This window comes from Ammospiza caudacuta, chromosome 1, assembly GCF_027887145.1.
Source record: "Ammospiza caudacuta isolate bAmmCau1 chromosome 1, bAmmCau1.pri, whole genome shotgun sequence".
NCBI lineage: Eukaryota > Metazoa > Chordata > Aves > Passeriformes > Passerellidae > Ammospiza > Ammospiza caudacuta.
This window is the reverse complement of record NC_080593.1, coordinates 109,094,979-109,108,311: the sequence shown is the minus strand read 5'-3', so window position 1 is coordinate 109,108,311 and position 13,333 is coordinate 109,094,979. Positions and strand designations below refer to the sequence as shown.

Sequence of the window (13,333 nt, the reverse complement as noted above, 5' to 3'; positions counted from 1 at the left end):
CCAGGGCACAGCGACTTCCTGACCCCTTATTTTGCCCACTCTTGGTAAGAATTTCCAATGTGCTGGAGTGTGTATTTCCTTTTACCCATTTTTTTTGTTTGCTTAACCATTATTGATACATTTCTGTGTTTTCTAGGACACTTGGAACATGATTTCCCCTGTGCAGTCCCATCAGCTTGCCTTACTTGGAGGCCCAGGGAAGTTCTTGGGTGTCCAGCATCCACCATCAAGCTCTCTGTGTGCTTTCAGACCCTGCTTAGCCTAATTTTGCTGCAAGGACAAGAAACAGACTACAGGACCCCACACCAATGCAACACAGTCCACAGGTTTTGCTTCAGATGCTATCACTTAGAAGACTGTTCAATGACCAACAGCAGGCAGGTCTGTCCATCTCATCGTTCAGTCCACCCAACTCTTCTTGGCAGATAACTCTCTGGATCTTCATTATCATTTTCTTTTTGTACTTTCAGCCCTAAAGTTTTTTCTATTAGCAAATTTCTAATCCAAGGTCATACTTACAACCAGTTTTTTGTTCATTCTCTGTCTCTCAGACAAACTGAGAAAAGGCTGCAAATCCAGGAACACACTTAATGGAATTTGGGGGGCAGGGGAGAGGCTGTTTCTCTGTCTTTCACTGAAGATAGTTGTTGCCATCTTTCAGGCAGATGGTTTTAGGGTATCAGGCAGTGTCTCAGCTGCTCTTTTTTTACATTCCTTCAAAACACCAATATGAGTGTCACAAACAGGCATTTGGTTTGCTTTGTAGCTCACCCAATAATCTAACACATCATCGAATTTCTATTCCTGACTTTCTATACAAGACTTGTAACACACTGAATCTCTGATGATTGCCATTTGTAATTTGTAAGGCTACACTGCAGCTAATGAAATGTTTCTCTTTGATTATCATGGTTTGGTTCTTTTGTTTTTCAAAACATGCAGAAGCAGGTAAGAAACACTACAGAACAATAAAGATGATATAAATCAGGTAATTAGGCAGAAGCTCTTAGGCTGCCACCGAAGGCTCATAAAAAAAGCCAATTGACAACAATGAAATCTTGTTTTGTTTGCAGTGATCTGTACTTGCTTTTTTGAGAGGTTATGGTTAATGTCTGCCCTGCCACAAGAGTGGTCTAAAATAATTTGAACCATTGGGTCCAGAAGACTAGATAGAGAAGCAGCACAAGAGGAAAAAGAAAACAAAACAGCTTGAAAGTGTGAGTTGGAGGTGGGGTAGGGTAAGCAGCAAAGCACCAAGTTACAGTAACTTGTTACCTGCGAGTGTGAGAGGAAATAAGGGAGTTAGGTTATATAAAGAGGAAAAAAATGATTACTGTTGAAAAGGTACTACAGAACAACTAAAATTCAGTCATTACTAGGTAAGACCAAGAACACACTGGAATCATGCTGGCTCTTAGTTTGATGTTTTCTATAGGGGTTGTTTTGTCTCTACAAAAACCCTAGGGTTTGCCATTTTCCTCCCAGTCAGCTGATACTAAAGGTATTGAATTTTCTCAGCATCTCATCTACTGCCATCTTGTATCTGTGTCAAAAAATGCACGAGTGCATCAAGCAGGTGAGAATAAGGAGTGGGAAGATCTGTGCAACCCCAAGTGAACAGACTCTCTGCTGAGAGAGCAAAGAATGGGGCAGGCAGATCTGCTGTCCCTCAGGTGCTTGCTCCACACACTCCTCCCCTAGCTCAAGATGCAGCTGCTCCCCTTTATGCGCTGACAAGGTGACACAAGGTAAGAGCAGGGATAAAGGTGGCTACTATGGAAATAAGCAAAGATGCTCTCAGTAAAATACCTCTTCACCTGCTCAACACCAAGCAGGTATCTTGCCCAGATACATTCTGAAAGGTTTGCCCAGGCTCAGCCTTAAGCTTCCTGAAGCTGTACTACAAAAGCACTCATTTTGAAGATGAACAGGAGTACAAAGAAATTGGGAAAAATTCCTTCACCAAAAGGGCTGTCAAGTGTCTGAACAGGCTATCCTAGGAAGTAGTTGAGTCACCATCCTTGGAGGGATCTAAAACATATTTAGATGTGGCATTTAGGAATAGGGTTTAGTGATGAACCCAGCACTGCCAAGTCTTGGGCAACAGTTGGGCTCAATGATCTTAGAGGTCTTTTCCAAACTAAACAATTCTAAGGGATCAGAGTTTATATTTAGAATTATACTACAACTGTTTAATACTGACAGTTTTACAGGTCTTCTGCGATGAACTGTTCATATGGCTGGCTTGCACATTTGACAGTATCCTACACCTACTCAATTTAGGAAAGCTCATTTCAGGAAAGGGGAAGAAGCCACAGATAAACTATAAATACAGCAACAAGAATCACATTGACTGAACACTTTCTTTGTAACTGGAAGCATTGTGGAAAGTAGAACAGGAAATAGCAGAAGCCACCTAAAAAAAGTCAGGGTTTAATAGTGCAAACATCACGGACAACGAGAGGGCTGCATCCCCTCAGCCTGAAGAGGCAGACAAAGCAGAATGAAAAACAGGGGTAATTTACCCAGACTGCAGGAACGCCACTGCACAAAGAGCTGGTCCGTGAGGAGAGCAAGGACAAAATTCTTGAGTGCACAAAGCAGCAGCTTGGGGCAAGCCTTGCAGCTGTCTCAGAAGGAATGTGCACTTTCCATAGGTATTAAAATCTGCTGAAACAGGTGAAAGAGGGAAATAAATACAGACTTAATTCATGGCAAGCTACATAGGCTAAGAATATAGGAAAGTAAATGACTTAGCATAGGGGAAGTTTGAGGCAATAGGTCATGCAAAAAGGGATGAAAAGGTCACAGCAATTATGTATAGCCGTTTGGATAAAAGAATCCACTGCAGAGTCTCTGGATGTACTTCCAGCAATGTTAAGATGTTGCTTCCAGCTACTGGATGACAGCACATCCTGGATTTATAAGTATTCATTGTCAGGATGTACACCCTGCATTTTGGGAAACTTTGCTTTAGAACATGCTGCAGTGCCATTACTCCACACCCTCTTCCTTCTTCCAGGGGGTCATCATCAACATACAAAAGACAGCTTTGAGGAAGACAGGTCCATATTAATGCTTAAATAACTATAAGCAGACAATCAGATGAGGCTTTCCAGCAGATACTCGACTGGAGTGACCTGGAAAGGATCTGATTCCAGATGACAGAGGCATCAAAGTTTCCAAGTTTGGTTACTAGGAACAGACTATAACCACAACATGGCAAGACAAGATAGACAAGGGTAAGCCATTTCAAGCCTTCATCCCACTGTACACCATGCTTCTGTGTTACCAGTTTTAGTCTTAGGACATTTGTTGATTTTTATTTTGCTCTTATTCCAGTCCTATTCATGCTTGCATTTTTTTAATGCAAATGTATGTTGACCAGTTTTCTCCAAACTGTCAATAAAGTGCTAATTTTTTCCAGCTCCATGTGCTCTCATTTCCACTCTCCATCTTGAGATGGTCCCAGATGAAAAAGCACCCCTGGCACAGAAGGTGGGTGTCCCCATTCTGCATGTGAAGCTTGGAGAAGCTTCTGGCTGCCTCATTCTCTGGAGAACAAAGGAGCAGGACAGAGTTCTTTAAGTGAATACCAACACAAAGATCTGTGCTGCCCCAAGAGGCACATCTGCCTCCTCTTCTTCTGGTGGAGCAGCTGGAGACTGTCATTCTGGGAGCAGCACAGCATGGGGAAACACACAGGACAAAGAGTGATGCAGGTTGTGTTAGTCTGGCACAAGATGAGATTCACTGAAGGAGGGAACTCAAGACATATTAGAACACCAAGCACTAAACTTATATGCCTTCCCTGCTCTGTTGGCTCATTTTTTTGTACACCACTATGCCACTTTTTAAGAGAGATCTCATGAAAAATATCACTGAATCTAATCTAACCTTCTTTGTGCTCTAAATATGCAAAACACAGAGTACTTTTAATGATTTTACACATTATTGTTCAGAAAACAAGAGAAAAGAAGCTGCATAAATGAATTACTTTGCAGTCTTTATGAAAAGAAAGTACAGCTAGAAACGATCAGATGATGCAGAGGTAAAGTCACCTACAAAACAAGACAGATTAGCATCACCCACTGATTGTTGATCCTGGTGGCACTAGAGGCAAACTGGGAAGGGCTTTAGGGCAACTTTGTACTCACAGATTGTAGCAACGAAGAAAGAATTGTAAGCAGAAACAAAGAATTAAAAGATAGATAGTAAAGCAATTCCTTCTTTTTAATTTTACAAATTTCATCTACTGTGGTGCAAATCCAGAGCATTGATTCAAATACTATTTTACTGGATTTCCATTTGTTTTGCCTGGGCTCCTACATTAATCCAAACAATAAGGGCCTTTAAAGCATTCATAAATAACCTGCTGCTGCTGCTGGCACCTAGGAGCCAAGTGCAGCAATGTTAAGCAACAACAAATTTCATAGTTCAAGAGGCACAGTTAAGGAAAAAGGTTGCTCAGAAAAATCACTCTCATTTAGCACAAAGATCCTTAAAAATTGCATGAAATCAGTCAAGTAACTATAGAAACCAATTTCTTCAGCTCTGTATCACACGTCTCACACCTCAATTGTCTTTATTATCGTCTGCTGTCAGATCCTTAATCAGAAATGTGAACAGGCTTGATGATTTATTCAGCAGGGACAAGAATCTGTAGGTCAAGTGAAAAATTTCACACACACATACACACGCACACACATCTTCAACCTTAGGTACTTTCATTTCATTCTGTTCCCAGTAGCTCTGAGGGCAACTCCAGTGAGATCCAATATTAAGGCTCAATTAAAATAAGCTCCAATTAGTGGAGCTTTTTTCTCTCAGGCTAGAAAAGTCAGGAAATGGATATTGGGAAATGTAAAAAGTCAGCTACTGAGAGGAGGCTGCAGACATAAATGAACTTATTTGTTGATTTCTACAGTTGCTATGCAGAGGCCTCTGGGAGTAAAAGCTTAACCAGTCTAAGCTATAAACTAAAACCCCTGCAGCTAAACATGAACTGTGTGAAACAAGGGCTCCATTCCAGAACAGAAAACTGCTGGGCCCAGAAAATTAAAAGCCAGAGGCGTTTTCCATTTAAAACTAAATCCCAGTACCGCCTCCCAGCCAAAGAATTATAAGCAGTATCAGATTTACAAAACGAACAATTACCCTGGAAAAATGTAGCCTATTGTACAGTCCCAGATGCTAAATCTCAAAGTTTCTTTTTTTTTTTTTTTTCTAATCCCACATTATATTCCTACCAAGTGTGCTGCTGCAGTTTACAAAGGACTGTTTCGAGACAGGACTGAAACTGCAAAAATAAAATGTTGAAAAAAGAGAGCTCATAATTCATTGACCTCATTTGAAGCACTGCCCTTGCCTGTGGCAGTTCCTGTCCTTCCCCAAGGCCTCTGCAAATGGTATGCAGCAGCAAAATAAACCCTGACCTAATTGCCAGGACAGGGCTGCCAACCTTCTCTCAACACACAAAGGCAAGCATGGTAACTGCAAACTCCTACCTCTTTCGCTTTCTGCTTTAACCGCAGTTGCTCTGGATCTTCTTTATTGGAACGGCTCTACCAAAGAAAGAAGATAAAGATTGAATAGAAATTTCTGGAGTCCAAACACCATCCTATCTGTTAAATATTTAATAAATGACAGTTTTCTCTGGTGATTGAAAGATTTAGCTCCAGGGCTGAATGCCTCAATCCAGACTGGCTTCCATCCCCCTCCACGCACATACGTGCACACCCCTCCTCATCTGGGCCGGCTGCCTCTGCTCTAGCCAGAGGCAGGATTAAGCTGAAAATGATGCTAACACTGTCAGTCAGGTCCAGTCTAGGCATGATGTTGTTCATGTCAGCAGCAGACACTTAAAAAGGACAGGAAGTATAGGAAAGAAAGGGAGTTCTATTCATGCAAGCACAACACTGTTCGTTCAGCTCTAGACTAGGCTTCCACCTAAGCAGCTCCAGAATTCGGCTTGAAACAAAACCAAAAGAAAAGAACCAACAGAAGATGGTCAAGTCACAGCTGATGGAGCAACATCTACTGTCATAGCTTTTCTTCCCTCCTCTTCCTGAGGGAAAGGAAGAGAGAAGAAACTTATTCTGTACTAGCAACAGCTCCATCAGAAATTCATGGATGCTGTGGAACCAGCTCCAAGGCTAGCCTTCTGAAAAGGGAAAACAAATACACATGCAAGGGTGGTGGATCTCACCAGGCTTCTGTTTCAGTGACAAAAAGAGATACAGGAAGGACATTCATACATTTTTACTTCATGTTGACCAGTAGAAACAATCTCAAAAAAGTAGTTCACCCACCACACATTTCAAAGAACTCTTGTGGACTTTTGAAAAAATGTAAATAGGTTAAATCCTTTCTATATACCTGCAATTGTCCTAAACATTATAGATTTTCAGTGACAGAATTAATGGTTACTATATTTAAAGCAAAAGTAAGAGAAACCCAAAGATGGTCACCAATCAAGAGGACATGACTACTTCCCTGGAAACCCAGAGTCTTACCTTGGCTGCTCGAAGCAACATTTCACGTTCCTCTTCATCTCTTCTCTGCTTTTCTAGGTGATCGAGCTTCTCAAGAAATCTCAGTTGTGCTCTGGTGTCACTACATATGATGTACTTGTCACTCCCCTGAAAAAAGAACTTGCTATAGACAACCAGGAGCTCATAAACCTAATGGGAACAATCTGAGAAGAACAACACTGTTTTTCAAAGCTGAAAAGTATGGGCTGTTTTATAAAGACTTCAGGTGGTAGGTAGTTATTTACATGTCTCCTCGCCACTGAAGCATGTTTCCAGGTGTCTGTGACTAGTAAGAGGTTATTGAACAAGTGACATTAACAACATCCAGTCTATACTGACTATAATAACAGAAGTCTTCCCTAACCTTAGACTGAAGAAATTTTGTTTTAAACCACCAACTTATTATCCAGTAAACATGTCAGGGAAAAAAAAAGAATTGTAAAGCAGCAGGGCATAATATCTTTTCTCCTTTGAAGAGAAAAAAAAAAGGATTTGACATTATAAATTTCTAGTGCTTTGAGTTCTAGTTTCCGCCATTTAACGCAGAAGTTGAAACAAACATCATCTGGTATTTCCAAAAAGATTATTTATGTATTGGAGGGATGGTCAGGAACCAGTTATAATGAATCTTAGGGGTGAAGAAGGTGAAATATATTATATCTGGTTTGTTATAGCTTTAAGAATAGGTATTTTTGCCTCAGTGAATCTTTCAAGTCCCAGGATAGCTTATGTTGAAAGGTAACCTAGGGAAGTCATCTGGTCCAGCCACCTGTACGAAGCTGGGCCAGTGAATAGTGATGATTAGTTTTAGTCCAACAATGACTGGACACACAGGCATTGAAACAGGACTGAGGTCCTTTTGGTCTCAAGAATAGCAATCAGTAGTTTATTTTATGTTCTATTTTTGCCCCCATTGGAAAGCCTGAGTTGACATTTACTTTAGCTCAGAGAGGCAGAGAAACGAAAGATCCAAAGCATGGTGAACTGGCAATGAAAAGCTTGGTTTTACTACTCTGCTTTTCCAAAGACAGACTTCTTGAGCCATGCGTTGGCCAGATGGCAATTAGGCAACACAAGACAAGGAGCCCATTCTAGATGAGGCATGTCTGTGCCACCTGTTTGTACCACTTTTTAGTGCACATCCTACAGCTGTCTTCTTTCTCTGTTACTTTGTGAACTTGCCTTTTTTTTCCCTGAGAAATTTATCCTGGGGCATTCATCAGCCAAAACCACCATGTACTTTCAGAGTCTCTTCGTTCTATCTTACACCAGTCACACATTGTAATGAAACAATTCTGACACACAACTATTCTAAAAGAAGCACAGGATTAGGCAAGGTTATATGTTAAGTATATGGACTATCCATGACTTCAGTTATTCACTTTTTAGTTTTCAAGGATACTATACTCAGACTCTTCTTCTCACACCCAGTTGTGCACTATGACAAGACAGAAGGAAAGGTAAAGTTTTCTTGTGGAGCATTGTTGTCTCCTGATCTGAATTTTCACAACTGAGTCAGAGCATGAAATCAATCCCTTTTCTGGTATTACGTTTGGTCCTTTTCAATGAGCCACCTCATTGTCACATATTACCAACTGTGGCTCAAAACACACCATAGACTGCAACCACAGACTTGCCCAAGCAGTGTCTGTGGCTCTGCAAAAAAGTCCAACAAACCTTTTCCTCTCCACTTCTGTTAATGCTCAAGTCTTTTTTAATTGCTCCTCACAAAGCATAAGCTATTTCTGAGTCACTCTCAGTACATCAGTACAACTTGTTTTGAAGCAGCAGTTTATAATAATCCACCACCATGCCACAATCCTTTTAAAAGGACAAACAAGAAAGCTGTAGTACCAGAAGATTATTTTTTCCAAAGTTTAGAAGTGTTTCGCTTTGGAATAGCCAGATATTTACACATTTTAAGACAAATCCATGACCCTATACCAACCAGCAATGTAAGTCTCTCAAGCAGAAGCTCCCCAATGCACTACCATGAGCCTATATGGGACAAGAAATAGATGCATCTATTTCAGTAACAGTATTTCAGCTCATCACCTGATTTAAGATAGCTTATTTCAGGAATTTTTAGAAGAGGAACACCTCCAGTTGTATTTTGTCCTACTCAATGAACATCTCTGTGGTCATTCAGCAGGGAATTGCTGACACAGAAAACATTACATTGTGCCCCATTGTATCATGACTTGTAGCCAGGGCTGTTATGATGAAGCATTATCCCCCACATCCCACGGCCCTACAGATAATGCAGCTTAATGCTGTGGTGTTTCAGTGCTACTGCATGAGGGGAAAATGTTCTCTTGGAGCATCATTTATAGCTCAGCACCACACCATGCCTCTTGGAGCCATGAGCTCAGGGCCTCCAACCACAGGAGCATGGCAGCTCTTTCATGCTGGGATGAATCCACACTAAAACCCTTTCCCTTTATGGTCTTCCAAAGGCTCTACATGAGTGCTGCAACAAGAGCTGCATCACAGAAAGCAGCTCCCAACCATCTGAAAGGCTATTCCTACTTCATATAAAGAGATCACCATCATAGTTTTATCCCAATTAAGTCTAATTTTAATTTATTTTCTTAAATTTAACAAAAAAAATTACTAAAGTTGACAAGTCTATGTGATGGCATAGCATGAAGCTTTTACCCTGCCAATTCACTCTCTCTGCAGGGCTATCTATCAGGTGAAAGCTGCTAGGCATGAGCTGAACAAACTGGGAAGAAGAGTTTCCAGACTATGATCCCATGAATTACTGGCCTTTTTACACCAACTCCCACCCTAACAACAGTTACTTTGGTTTCACCACAACTACCTCTATTGCTGTCTTTTTGTAATGAAGATGGGCCAGTACAAAACCCCTTATGGAGCAACCACCCAACCCTCCTGGAAAGACTCTGGGAATTTATCTGGCATAGATGTAGCCCACATGGTGCAGGGGTACCAATCAAAAGCCATGAGGGAAAAGAGAACAGGGGGTAAGCACCAGGGCAGATGGAATACAGGCCTGTATAAATATCTATATTAATACATAACAGGACTCCAGCACCCTGCAGTGCTCTCTTCTTGAACTTTAGATTCCTAAAAGCCTGTCAGTATCTCTCACAATAGCATTGCTCACAAAGGTAATCCTGTAGGACACTCCTCTGTCACATAATACCATCTTCCTGACAAAAGAGGGTATCTGTGCCTCTAAGATTACTGTGCCTGTTACTTTTGATTTTTTTTGTTTGTTTTGCTTTTGAGAAAAGAGGAAAAGAAAGCCAGCTTATTGCAATCTTATAATCTTATCACTGCTTCTGGCAATTCAATCAGACAAAAACCTGTTTTTCTATTGCTTTAGTTCAATGAGAAAGAAACTAGCCCTATCCAGCCTACTGTCCAAAACCATTTCCTTCTGTTCTTGGTGTCTGCAAGACACTGTGTCCTACTGGTTACTCTGACTTCAGCTTTTTGCTCACAAGCTCAATAGTACCTCCCATTTTGGAGAAAACAACATACAACAAGTGCAGATTTCTGAAGTCTTTTCATACAGAACTATGTACTTGTTCTGTATTGATTTTCTTTTACATCTTCTTCCAGGAAGTACTCCTACTGCTCCAGAAAACATCATAAATACTCAGAAGTTTCCAAATAGTTGCCCTCTTTACTATTGCTGCTCCAGTGCTGAAAAACCAATAAAAAGTGTTCAGTACAAAAATAATTCCTATTCCATCAGTTGGTTGCTCTTGTTAAATTTCATTAAGTATAAAGTTCTTGTAAAAAAGCTCAACCTGAACAAACAGGAAACTAAGAGTTGACAGATACATTTGCTTCTTTTTTTTTTTTTTTTTTCTAAAACAGCTTCACATTGAAAGATGTAAGGATTAGTATCTTGCTATTGAATGACAAAAGAAAAAAAGAAAGAGCTGGTTTGGCCAGTAAATTATCACTTCCCATTTGCACCATACAAGCATCTTAAGGGATACTAGCTCACTGGGACACAGTATACTTTATATTGAATGAAGCTAAAAAAAGACTTAAGATGACAAAAAAATCTTAAGATGAAAAGAGCCTCTGCCTTCATGGAGCACTTTCCAAAAGTAAAATAATCAATTCAGTTTCCCAAGGCTTTTTACTGAGCCAATACTGACTGCAATTCCACCAAGAGTAAATGCATAAAGAAAACACAAGTCCCTAAATCAACCCACCATCAAGAGCATTCAAAATCAGCTTTCCATTTACCTTGTAAGAGACTTTTTGTAACAGCCACCACTGCTATGGAAGAGAAGAAAAATATGCATTCAGTCTTATGCTGGGTTTTAAGAGCACCTGTCTAGCAAATCAAATGGAACAGTTATATGCTGGGCTAGACACAGCTAAAACCAGCCTTTGGTAGATACTGAGAAGGCAAATGTTGCCTGTGATGTGCCCACACTTGGAAGAGGTTTACCTTCAAGGCTGCAAAGCAGGAAAACTTTGAGCAAAACTTGCTAATGATTTCCTTTACCTTGTGGGTTGATACTCTGTGCCGAGCAATTACAGTTAGTTTTTCCAGGAGCCCTCGTAATCTTTCCTGTGTAGCGTGGGAGATCAAGTTCACAACATCAGAGTTAAGTTCCATAATGTCATGCCTTTTACCTGTGGAAGCAGAGAAAATCCATTACGTGTTTTAGTAGTAGCTGATAATTGAAATAATTAGCACAGCAGGTATTCTGTTCCCCCTGGAAGTCATACCCATTATGAATAAAGGTTTGGAGATTATGATTTTCCTGGTAAAGTCACAACTTCAAAGATCTTAGACATTACATTAATAAAACTTAGCCTGGAGCTTCAGAAAATATAGACATTGTTTCACTTAGCCTCCAGAACCACTCTCCTTGCAAGGTCATTTATAGGACAAAGTTAATAAGAACACAAATCAAGCTTCATGTTCAGGGAGGGGGAGAAGCAGTAGCTGTAGAAATTAGTGCCATATTCTGTTAATTCCAGTAATTAAAAAAATACAGAATTACATTTTGCCCTGCTTGACACCGTGCTTGTTAACAACTCATGACATTTATTTGACGAGCAGGAATGGGTCTTGCAGTGCACTCCAGGCACACGAGACCCTCCAAAGTGCCTCGGCCGACCGGCAGGGGCAGCCAGAGCCAAGGGAGCCACAGCAGCCGCTGGGACAGCGCGGATTCCAGCCCAGCCGTGCTCATCCTGCCGCCACCTTCAACCTTTCCTCCCAGGCTGCTGCTGGATCTCAGCGTCTCAGCAGCTGCGGCCGAGGCTGGTGCCAGCTCCAGGCAGGGCTGTGCTGGCCCTGCACGCAGAGCTGGGCATCACCTCTGCGACCTTGCGCGGCTGCGGGCTGCCAAGGAGAAGCCTTCCCTCGGCTGACACCATCCATCACTCAGCGCGGCTCCCCGAGACACCTGGGCGGCTGCGGCTTTTCCCTGGTGGGCACGGCAGGCAGCAGCTCCACATGCCTCATATGCTGTACCTGTCAGAAGCACTTTGCCTTGCCCTGCACTGCATTTACAGCAGCTGTAAGACTTTATGATGCAATATACAGCACGCCTTCAAAACCCATTTCAGTATTTACTGCCAAGTGAAGTGTTAAGAATGGATAAACAGCGCACTGTAAAAAAACTAATCACCTATTTCATTTGCTTTTGCTACTGTAACTGAAAATGAATGACAATCTCACAAGGCAGGGAGAACCTAGAATGTTTTTTCCCAGATACAATCAAAGCATTCCCCTGTTTGATCAGTAAGCACTGGCCTGTAACTTAACTGAGTGCAAAGCTCATTTTGCTCAAGCACCTCGCAATACTTCCACTGCAGCTTCTCACTAGACTATCAGATTAATGAAACACCAACTCAAAGACAAAATAAAATTCCCCCAAACCTCAAAACCTCCCTACACACACATTTCTTAATCCAGAGATGGCTCGATTCAAAAGCAGACATCTTAACTTTCTTAATTGCTCTACTCCCTGGCAGCATTCCTTTCCTTGCAAACAAGCACTTATCATTTATAACATGAATTATTGATATTGCTATGATTATTATTATTAATTTGGAACAACTACCACTCTAGCTATGAAACAGCCAGGCTTCTATTTTCCATCCTTCAACACAATGTCTTTACACCCACAACCAGCAAATTATTCTAGAAATAATCTCTCTGTTTTTGCAGAGCTCTTTATTTTTCCTTATAGCCACTTCCCACAAATGACTGATTCATCTTCAACTGAACTTTGAGAATATTTTCTAGGCACCCGGTCTGATGTGCATTTTCCCTTTGCCACTAGTAACACAGCATTTTCTATGCCCCATACAGCTCGAGATGACACATCTGGCTGACTGGGGCAGGAGCATCAAGGTCACAGGCAGCATTTGCAGGTTACATGCTTGTCACAGGCTGGCTGCTGTGTGTGGAAACAGAAGGACTTTGTGAACACGTGGTTAAGCCACTGTGACTGAATTGTGACTGTACATTCAGGTTTTCCTGGATGCCCAGCTGTAAAACTCAGTGTTCCAGTACAGCAAGTACTGGGCAGAGGGCACGAGCAAGGAGCTGAGCAACAAGCATGAAGTTTGCTGATGACAAACAGCAAACTGGGACCAGCCAGTGTGCTGCTACACAACTGCATGCTCCCTGCTCTGACCTAACACAACATTACTAAGCAACACTTATTATTTTTGCTCAAAAGAAATGATAGCTACATTAGAAACCTCCTGTAACACAGGCATTCATCATACATTCCACAGTATTATTCATTATACAGACAAACAGCTTAAACATCTCTTTTATATAA

At 41.3% G+C, this 13,333-nt stretch overlaps 1 protein-coding gene across 1 annotated transcript in view; it reads right to left on the bottom strand.

The window, feature by feature from the left end:
• TAF4B (TATA-box binding protein associated factor 4b) overlaps nucleotides 1-13,333 on the bottom strand; it is a 70,849-nt gene that overhangs the window by 19,566 nt on the left and 37,950 nt on the right. The window contains exons 11-13 of the mRNA XM_058812886.1: nucleotides 11,032-11,162; nucleotides 6,516-6,641; nucleotides 5,508-5,564 (exon numbers count right to left, since the gene is read on the bottom strand). Of these exons, the coding sequence (XP_058668869.1) occupies nucleotides 5,508-5,564; nucleotides 6,516-6,641; nucleotides 11,032-11,162 (314 nt within the window). The remainder of the gene's footprint in view (nucleotides 1-5,507; nucleotides 5,565-6,515; nucleotides 6,642-11,031; nucleotides 11,163-13,333) is intronic.